The 9,732-nt window shown below is 33.9% G+C and overlaps 2 protein-coding genes across 6 annotated transcripts; one reads left to right on the top strand and one right to left on the bottom strand.

Annotated features, from left to right (window-relative positions):
• Positions 1-1,070: 1,070 nt before the first annotated feature.
• Positions 1,071-1,729, top strand: LOC111293359 (uncharacterized). The gene is made up of 2 exons (XM_022886114.1): positions 1,071-1,378; positions 1,486-1,729. The coding sequence occupies exons 1-2, from the start codon at positions 1,071-1,073 to the stop codon at positions 1,727-1,729; spliced, it is 552 nt and encodes a 183-aa protein (XP_022741849.1).
• Positions 1,730-3,399: 1,670 nt separating this feature from the next.
• On the bottom strand, positions 3,400-9,372 carry LOC111292928 (nuclear transport factor 2-like). Of its 5 annotated transcripts, none has more exons than XM_089766941.1 (9): positions 9,166-9,372; positions 8,163-8,393; positions 7,031-7,313; positions 6,709-6,947; positions 6,451-6,628; positions 6,168-6,289; positions 6,028-6,082; positions 4,243-4,306; positions 3,400-4,037 (listed from the first exon to the last, which is right to left on the bottom strand). In XM_089766941.1, the coding sequence occupies exons 2-8, from the start codon at positions 8,346-8,348 to the stop codon at positions 4,245-4,247; spliced, it is 1,125 nt and encodes a 374-aa protein (XP_089623067.1). In that variant the 5' UTR covers positions 8,349-8,393; positions 9,166-9,372; the 3' UTR covers positions 3,400-4,037; positions 4,243-4,244. The 5 variants fall into 5 exon arrangements, with proteins under 5 accessions (XP_089623067.1, XP_022741308.2, XP_089623068.1 ...); XM_022885573.2 differs by having other exon boundaries at positions 8,163-8,351; positions 9,166-9,370; XM_089766942.1 differs by having other exon boundaries at positions 8,163-8,348; positions 9,166-9,370.
• Between the last annotated feature and the right edge of the window lie 360 nt (positions 9,373-9,732).

The raw sequence follows: 9,732 nt of genomic DNA, 5'->3' as shown, positions 1-9,732 counted from the left end.
ATCATATATATAAACCAAATGTTTTCTGGGCATAACTATACAATTGACAGTAAATATTTTTCTGAGCATAAACATACAATTGACTACACATATACAATATCAAATATGTTATTTTGATGGGATTAATGAATGCATTTTTAGTAAGAAAACGCCTTCAATCATCCCTAACAGAAAACTCTTTCAATCATCCCTAACAAAAAACATTGAAGGCGTTTTTTTACCAAAATCGCCTTCAATAATACCAACTAAAATATTTTTGAAGGTGTTTTTTGGATATAACTGCTTTCAATAATCCGCCCATTAAAATTTATCATTGGAAATATTAAAAGCATTTTGAGCAAAAAATACCTTCAAACATCCCTTCTAACTTTTATCTCTGATTTATTGAAGGCGTTTTTGACAAAAATTGCATTTAATAATCACAACAGCAACTTACTTATTGGATTATAGAAAGCGAGTTTGGTCAAAAATGCCTTCAAGAATCCATAGGCCAAAAACGCCTATGGATTATTAAGGGCGTCTCTCTGCGAAAAACGTATTCAATATTTTCTGAAAATTTTTTTAAAGCAATTGGTGAAGGTGTTTTTGCCAAGAAAATACCTAGAATAATCAATTACAAATAATCTGTGTAAAATATCAAAAAAAGCTAAAGAGAGAGATCGAACCTACAACCTTATGGTAAACATCCGTACGATTCAAACATTTTTATAAGCCTGTGAAATTTTTTGGTCAAATTATTAAAGGCGTTTTTTGTGAAAAACTCCTTCAATAATCTTATACAATTTTTTATAAAGTGATTATTGAAGGTATTATATGCCAAAAATACGTCTTTACTATTCACTAAAATTTTTAATAAAAATTATTCAAGGCGTTTTTATCTAGAAATACTGCTGATATCGAGTCTTGGGCGGCGTTTATAAGTACCAACGCCACTATTTGAAAATTTAGTGACATTTTGATAATAAATACTTGAAGTTTTATGAAAACATGGAAGCTAACTGCGTTTGTAAGTGAAATACCGCTATAAAACTACCGTTAATACACCATTTCTTATAGTGAGGGTTCCTATTATGGTTGGCAAGGAGAGGAAAAAGGCATTTAGAGAAATCACGGATAAGCTAAGAGGGCGAATACAACATTGGAGTGGCAGGATGCTATCAAAGGGTGGAAAAGAGGTGTACATGAAAGCAGTGTCGCAAGCGACGCCTATGTATGTTATGAGTGGTTTCCTTTTGCCGAAAGGACTTGTGATGAAATTAATAGCATACTTAGCAGATTTTGGTGGAGTTCGAAGGTTGATAGAAGAAGCATTCATTGGCTGCAGTGGGCGAAGATGTGTCAAAGCAAAGCCTGTGGTGGGATGGGTTTTAGAAATATGGCAAGTTTCAACGTGGCCCTACTGGGCAAACAAGGATGGAGAATCATAAGAAGGCAATGGTCCCTAGTTCACAAAGTCTTAAAGGCAAAATATTTTCCTGGATTCAGCTTTATGGAAGCTGATTTGGGGGTTAATCCCTCTCTCACTTGGCAGAGTGTTTGGGCGGCAAGGAAGGTGCTAGAAATGGGGTTAAGATGGAGAGTTGGTGATGGTACCAAAATCAGAATCTGGAATGATACCTGGGCAAAATCTGGGCAAAGATTAGAGTCATGTAGAGATATGGTTTTGGGGGCACGGTATGAGAGGGGTTCTGAGTTGATAGACCATAACAATAGGAGGCGGAAGGAGTAGGAGATAAGACAGCAATTCTCGATTGAGGAAGCCACAATGATTTACCTCCTACAACTTGGACGGGTAGCAAGGGAGGACCAGCTCATTTGGGGATGGGAAAGACATGGTGAATACATGGTGAAATCTGCTTACCGTGTCCTGAACTAATCTCCCAACGACGGTGAAACTGTTGCAACAATGCATGTTTTTTGGAAAAAAAACTTTGGTCTTTGAACAAGCCTCCAAAGGTCAAGATTTTCGGTTGGAGGTTGAACCATGGAATCTTACGGGTGATGTGCAACCTTATAAAAATGGGAGTTGAGGTCCAAGAAAGGTGTCAAAGATGTGGGGTGCAAGATGAAACAATCATGCACATAATCAAAAGATGCTGCACGGCAAGAAACATATGGAGAATCTGGCATGGAGGAGAGGCATGTACCCAGACAGACCTTTAGTGTGAGACGGGTTAGCTGAAAAACATGTGTGAAAGGATAGACAGTAACTGTCTGGAAACTGGTTTGATTACAAGTTGGATGATATGGCATAACAGGAACAATTGAAATAAAAAATAATGAAACCAGAAAAGCAGAGGAAATAGTGGCGTTTGTCTTAAAGTAAAGGATGAATACCAGGAAGCTCAGTCACGAACGAGTGGTGTGGGGTGGTGATAAGGGACGAACACGGAGAAGTATTAGGAGCATGTATGAAAACTGTGAAACACGTCAATGACTCAACAACGGCATAAACAATCGCAGCTATCACAGCCATTGAATTTATAAAGGAACTAGGTTTTCCAGCAGTCACATTGGAAGGAGATATAATGGAAGGAGATGTAAGGAGATTGGGACAAGACTTCATACATTTGTCTGCTGTTTACACGAGGAGAACAGCTAATGAAGCTGGACACAATTTAGCTAGAAGCGCCCTTTACAGTCCAACGGAAACTGTTCGATGGATTCATGAATGCCCTTTTCTTATTTCTAATATTATGTTTACAGACTGTACCCGGTTATTAGATTGAATGAATTATCTTTTTCTCAAAAAACTATTATTTTAGTTTATTTTGATATGTACAGGGGATAAAAATAAAATAATTTTATTTATTAATCAAAATTATTTTTTTAAATTTATATAATTTAAATTATTTATGTAATTTTTAAAAATATAATAAAATACGTAAATTTAATCTATGACTTAAAAATAAATTTTTTTATTTTAAAAAAATTAAATTATTTTATATTATAAAAATTATTAATCTTTATTATAATCTTATCATTTTTTTTAATACAAACAAAATATAATATAAAATTATTATTATTTTATCTTATTTATAAATTTATATACGGAATATAAATAAATTAAAAAATTTATATATTTATATCGTATTTATTTCACACTAAATGTGTAAAATATATAAATTAATGTCATATTTTGTGTTAACACCAATCAAAAACATTTTTTTTTTAATTTTTATCCAATTCACATATATTTTTAATTTTAAAATTATATCACTTTTATATTATTTTATATAATATTATGTATCAAATCACTTTCGTATTCTTTTTCAATATATTTATATATCATGTCATAAGTCACGCCTAAAATTGCTGTCTAAAATCAAGGACAATGGGTTTTTACTTTGATCAATTTAAAAATAAAAGAAACTAAGAGAAAAGAAGATGAACCCCATCTGTCTCCACTCCAACAATCATATCTATTTCAACAAATTGACGACAGCATACATAACTAGTGGAAAAACCAAAAAAAGGAAAGGGTGATTCCATCTATTTTGAAGCTAGGGTCATCCCCCTACAGCTACCACATGCTAAAAACTCAGTGATTTCCATCAATGTAAAATCATAAGTTACTTTAATGAAATCTAGAGGATGACCTTAAGTTTCTCATGGCACCAAGAGGCCCTACATAAAAATTCTCTAACTGAATCTTCAAGGTACATCACTGTCTTTCATCTTAAACATTTGCTCCAATTCATTCCGACATTTGGTTCCTTGTCAAATCAATTACTAACGTAAAGTGCCTACCTCCAATTCCTCCAGCACTAACCCTATCAAAAAAATTTTCCACCAAAAAAAATAGGTTCACTCTATGCGGTTTCAAGTAGTAGCCGAAGTCTGTAAGGGTCCACTTGTACGGCTAACTCTCCCTCTCCCTTCACGCCCAGCTGAACCCCTAGGTCGACCAGAAAATTCAACTCGATTCCTGTATTCATTTCTGCCAAAGCTTCGATTACCAACATAGTTTCGCCCCCTGAAGCTGTTACTTCGAAACCCTCCTCTTCTGGAAGGCAAGCTACCTCTTCCAATACCAACTGTAAGAAACAGCAGCATGGACTTCATCAGACAAGTCTGATCTTTATAGTTCATGCAGTATCAATGTTAACCATCACAAATTAATCAACATCCCTTCCATTTCTTTTCCCAGTTTTAAAAATCATGCAGGGTTTTCAAGCAGAAATTTTATATTCTAATTAATAAAAAGAGCACATCAGTCAGTTCATAAAACTTTATACTTGCCTCTAGTTGAAGTTCTCTTTACCTCCACAACAGCTTGACGCTCTCCAATTGCAATTGGTGAAGCCTGAATAGTAAAGTTTATTACTCAATAAGCCCAACGCCCTAAAATGTTAACTTCGAATAGTCTATTTACTGGTACTCGAGAAAGAAAAAAGAGAAGTACCTCACTTAAGTATTGAGCAAGGGATGACATTTTAAGTGTAGCATTTGTAGCTATGAGTGATGATAATAGCTATGAGTGAAGATAATTGATGGGATCAGCTAGCTAGGGCAATGACATAATTTGGAAAGGAAAATCAAGACCTTAGGCAAGTAAGGGAAATATTGTCATCTTGCCACGCTCAAATGACTCAGTTGGACATAAAAGGTTTGAAAGACACGTTAGCAAGAACCATTTCAAGCAATACAATATCTTATAGCTATCTTCACAGCACTACATATGTGAAATGGTTCTAATAAATGCCCATCTAGAGAATCGGGAGCCGTGCTTAAAGTTTCATCTAATAGAAACAGACCAGGATAAGCATAACCTCAGCCAAATGAGATCTTGCTGTATGCATGCAAAGTCACCATGCATTATGACCATTGCATGTATGAGATCACGCTTAGCTTTTCAAAATTAACCTACAACATTCCATGTCGCATTTTGCAGGCCAGGGACACATTATTTCAACAGAAATATGAGCAAATAATATAAAGCCTCATATTCAATGAGCCCAAACATATTTAAAAAGGTCACTAACCTAGAGACATAGTTTTTCTCTCATTCCCAAATGGATTTTTTCTTCTTTTTTTAATAAATGAAATAAATTTTGGTATATCTTCTGAAAATTTTGTCAATCTCAATCCAAAATCCAGGAATCTAACCAAGCACACTTCCAGACAAGAGCCTTGGCCATGCTGAACTCATTTTTCCTAGTTCATGCATCAATTTGTAATGGAAATCATGTGAATTTCAGTACACATATTTTTCTTCTATTGTTATAACTCATCTCAATACAAGGAGAATGCCAACAAGCTCTTAAAGATGAAGCGACTACTTGTTAAAAAAATAACTGATGGAAAGGTTTTACTAATGTCGTATCTAGCATGGCAATGTATGTGCATGCAAATGAGGAGGCAGAGAACAAAAATCTAAATGAAGATTTGGAATCTTGGACAACAATAAAGTAGTTGCATATTAGTGCACAAATGATTAGAATTCAATAAAAGAAAATAGGGAACAACCAAGGTAGGAGCATAATCAATACACACACCAAGCGATGATCTTTTTACTGATATTTACGATGCAACTGATTTTTGAACAATTTTTTTAGTATCATTTTCTTTGAATGTTTTGCCAAAGTGAGGAAATTTAAGAAAAATAAAAAAAGAAAAGACAACTTAAAAAGGTTGATTTGCTCTCAACTTGCACTATTTGATACTTGCTCCAAGGTTCCTATACAGAATTTGAATCTGTAGGTGATCAACTAAGAAGGTAATTAGCACCAAAGAAAGAAAAGGTTGCATTGTCCTACTTTGAAACTGGAACAAAAAAGCAGTAATAAAAGAAAGATAAAGATGCCCTTGACAAAAATCTGTTTCCCCTTATTGGTTGAAGAAGTCATGGTTCCCCCCGCGGGGGGGGGGGGGGGGGGGGGGGGGGGGGGTGTGTTAGGGGGTTGGGTTCAAGGATATGCAACTCATCCCATATAATTTTGATATCAAGGGCAGTAAGAAGTATAGACTCAAAGAAATTGATAAACTGGAAACATTCTATCAACATCTATCAAACAAAGGCCACACCTGAATTGGAGCTCAAATACAGAAATTCAACGAAACCAAAACAGTACCCCTGTTGCTGAAGAAACAGAATATAGAAATATCAACAAAAGAAAGCAAGTGAAAGATAATATAATCTATTCATTCAATGATCAGCAACCAACCTTATTGTTCCTAACTTGCACACCCCCTTGCTTGATTGGTCCAAACTTCTTAAACTCCCGCTCCAGTTGTGCAGATGTCAAATTGAAGGGCAAATTTCTAATGTAAATGGAATGGTCCCCAACTGTGAGTTAGATATGGTTAATACACGGTTACTCGTACTAAAAGAAATTATAAGATCATTTCAGTTCACAAGTAACCAGAGTCAAGAAGCAGAATATATTTTTTTATTCACTCACTTCAACAGTCTATTTTTGTAAACAAAAACATTCACACACGGGATACCTTCCTCATGAATGTCGTTACTCTTAGGGGCATCAATGCTAGAAGGTGCAGATGATTCAGGTGAAGCAGGTGCTGTGGACACAAGAGGCTGGTTCTCCATTTTCTTTGGTGTCACTCTTGTGGTATTAGTAGGCACATAGACTCTAGTTGGCCCCGAACCTCCTTTTGTTACTTTGACCTACAACAATAACTAATAAACTTAAACATACAACTGTATGCAAACAGTGGCAAATAAAACATATTCACCTATAAACTCACAATTGATGCATAAGATTTCTTTGAAGTATCATCTTGGGTTGAAGAAGACGCTGATTCAACAACTATGGGAATATCATCACCATTTGAATGAGAGTGTGATTCCAAAACAGCCTCTTTTTCATTGACCAACTGCTTTTCCTGGTCTGATGGCTCATAGACTTGCTCAGCAACATTTTGATTCTCTTCCACAGGGGCAGTTGCTGGATCTGGTGAAGAAGGATCCAGAACTTGAGTAGGCTCTGAAAGCAAAATTAAAAGAATATGGAATGAAATCTCAATACAACATACAGAAATGAAAAACAAGAAAACAATGTTACTTTACCAGGTTCTTGTGTTGAAGGCACTCTAGGAGCATCATGAACACCATTTTCCAAGGATTCACCATCTTCTACGTACCTAAATACATCATTTAGAACAAAGTACCCATTGTCTTGGGGAGCAAGGAAAAAAGATTGTGCAAATTTTCTCTTCAAGTTATCCTTGCCCATTAGACATCCAGTTACTAGTACAGTTACCCCTTCCTTATAAGACTTCTGAGCATCAGCAGTATTAATCTCAGCCTTATGGTTTGTGTAATCCAAGGAAAGGATCTTCTCATTAATACCCTGTTCAAGAAAAACAATATTGGAATTTTCAAGAAAAACAATATTGGAATTTCTTTGAACTGGGTGATTCAGATAGCAATTACATACAAAACAAAATTAAACATTGTTTGTTACTGGAATCTTAAGAGGATGCTAATATCGCAGTTTCCACTTGGAAAAAGAAAAAATACATTAAAAGGGAAGAAGGTGGAAAGAGAGGGAGCTAGAGCAGTGTGAATGACCGATTTCTCATGTTAACCAAATTGAGTACTCTTATGTTCAAGTTTACTAGATGGGCAATGTTGTAAATAAGAGCTGCATATTATGATGACCAGAAAATTGAGACATCTTTCAGAACATAATGCCTATTTTTTGACAAAACCAGAGAAAAGCAACAAGTCAAGCTCCAATGAAGCTATATTAATATCATTATTGAAGGAATAATAGCAGAAGAAACAAACAACATTTGTCAGCATATAAAGAAGAAAAAAGGTCCATCGAGCATAACACACATTTTATTGCCAAAATAAAGAATCCCACTTCTATGACATGGAGTTATCCTTAGAAGAATTATATGCTGACTTAAAATCCACAACAATTTATTGATAAAGAACTAATAACTCAAGCACCAATGCTCGGATTTAGCACCATCTAAATTATAAACATTTATAACGCCCTTTAACCATGCACTAGGTAACAAAAGACCATTTGCTGATGCAAAAGTACACTGCATATAGAATAAAGCAAATTATAGGAACATATAACCTGCTAAAGATTCACAAGAAATGTTTAAAGATGAATAATCAGAAAATCTTACAACCATCTAAAACAACAATATGGAGAAGTAATAACAAAACCCAAGGAGCTTACTTGCATGGTTGTCACTGATGTCATCACACCATTGGAATCCGGCCGGCTTATCACACTTGATTCATGATAGAATCTATGAGCCAATTCTGGAGAGTTGTAAAGAATGTGATAATATTGCTTGACAAAAGCATTTCCAACAACTTGGGCACTGGGAGCAGCTGGGGGAGTTGCTGTTTCCAATGCCATCTACTGGAAGAAAACACCACAAAGAAAATCACCACCAGAATATATCTGAAAAAAAACTTCCCCTTAAACCACAACCTCTAAGCTTAAACATGGACAGTTTTACACAGCCAGGCAGTACCAAAACTATAGAAATGCATGTTGAAATAACAAAACCGAAAGAAATAAAAAGAAAAAGCAAATTACAAACAATTGCCATTACAAATTGCTAAAGAGAGCCTAAATACCAACAATTTTAATTAAAACTTGGAAGTATAAAGAAAAAAAAAATTATAAAAGAGCTGAATTTGCACTATTTTACCCACATTCTCTAAGAATAGACTGCTACATTCTCACGAAAATCCTAACAGTTATATGCACTAAGCCATGCATTCATCTAAAAACAGTAAGAAAAACAAGCTAGATCTTCGAAGAAAAGGTAGCACATTCCTCGGATCCAAACAGCAAGTAGCTCAAAAAGAAAAACAATAAACCCTAAAAAAGAAAAAAGAGAAATACCCATTGAAAAAAAAAAAGAAACAACTTTTGATAAATCAACCAACATTTTTAGGCAAATTTAAACTATAAACTAAAAAAGAACATAAAAAACCTATAACTAAAAATAAAGTTTTTAATAAAAAAGAGCATATCATAACTAAAAAAGCTTTAAACTTATAATGCCCGATCAAAGAAATAACAATAAAAAAACAGAGCTTTAACAAATACCAACCAAGTAAAAACAAAATTAAAAAAAAATTAACTTCTTTTTTTTAAGATTAAAGAAAGGATGGGAAAAGAGAAGAAAACAAAATGATCTGAAGAAAATGGGAAAAAAATTTACCTGAAAATGGGAAATGTTGAAGGTTTTGTGAGTAAATGAGAGTAGTTTTGAAGTTTTTGTTATAGTTGCAGGGAGAAGAAGATGAAGAAGAAGAAGAAGAAGGGAAGAACAGTTGGAACACGAGAATAAGAAAAGAGAGAGTGAAGGATACTTGGCGAACTGTGGAAGGTATTTTTCTCTACTTTGCCTACAATGTTTTTGTGTTAGATCCTCTCTATACGGTTTTGTGGCTTCTTTTTAACCTTTTAAGAAAATTTTGTCTTATACTATATATTTTTTTGACAGAGTTAAAAATATTAGTATTTTAAAAATATTCATAAACCATTTATTTGGACTTTCTCAAGGCAGAAGAAGGAAAGATTCTAGATTACTTTTTTTTATTTATAATTTTATATAAAATCATATTAAAATAAAATTTAATTGAATTTGATTTCAACACGAGCAATTTTTTTTTATTTAGGATTAAAAAATTGATTAATTCAATCTTGAAAATAAAAAATTAAATTAATTAATTTTTAAAAATTTATCAAAACCAATCCATCTATTATTAATATTGAAAAATAATAA

This window comes from Durio zibethinus, chromosome 10 (assembly GCF_047325235.1).
Source record: "Durio zibethinus cultivar Kanyao isolate XHJ-2024 chromosome 10, ASM4732523v1, whole genome shotgun sequence".
Classification (NCBI taxonomy): domain Eukaryota; kingdom Viridiplantae; phylum Streptophyta; class Magnoliopsida; order Malvales; family Malvaceae; genus Durio; species Durio zibethinus.
This window is presented reverse-complemented; position numbering and strand designations above follow the sequence as displayed.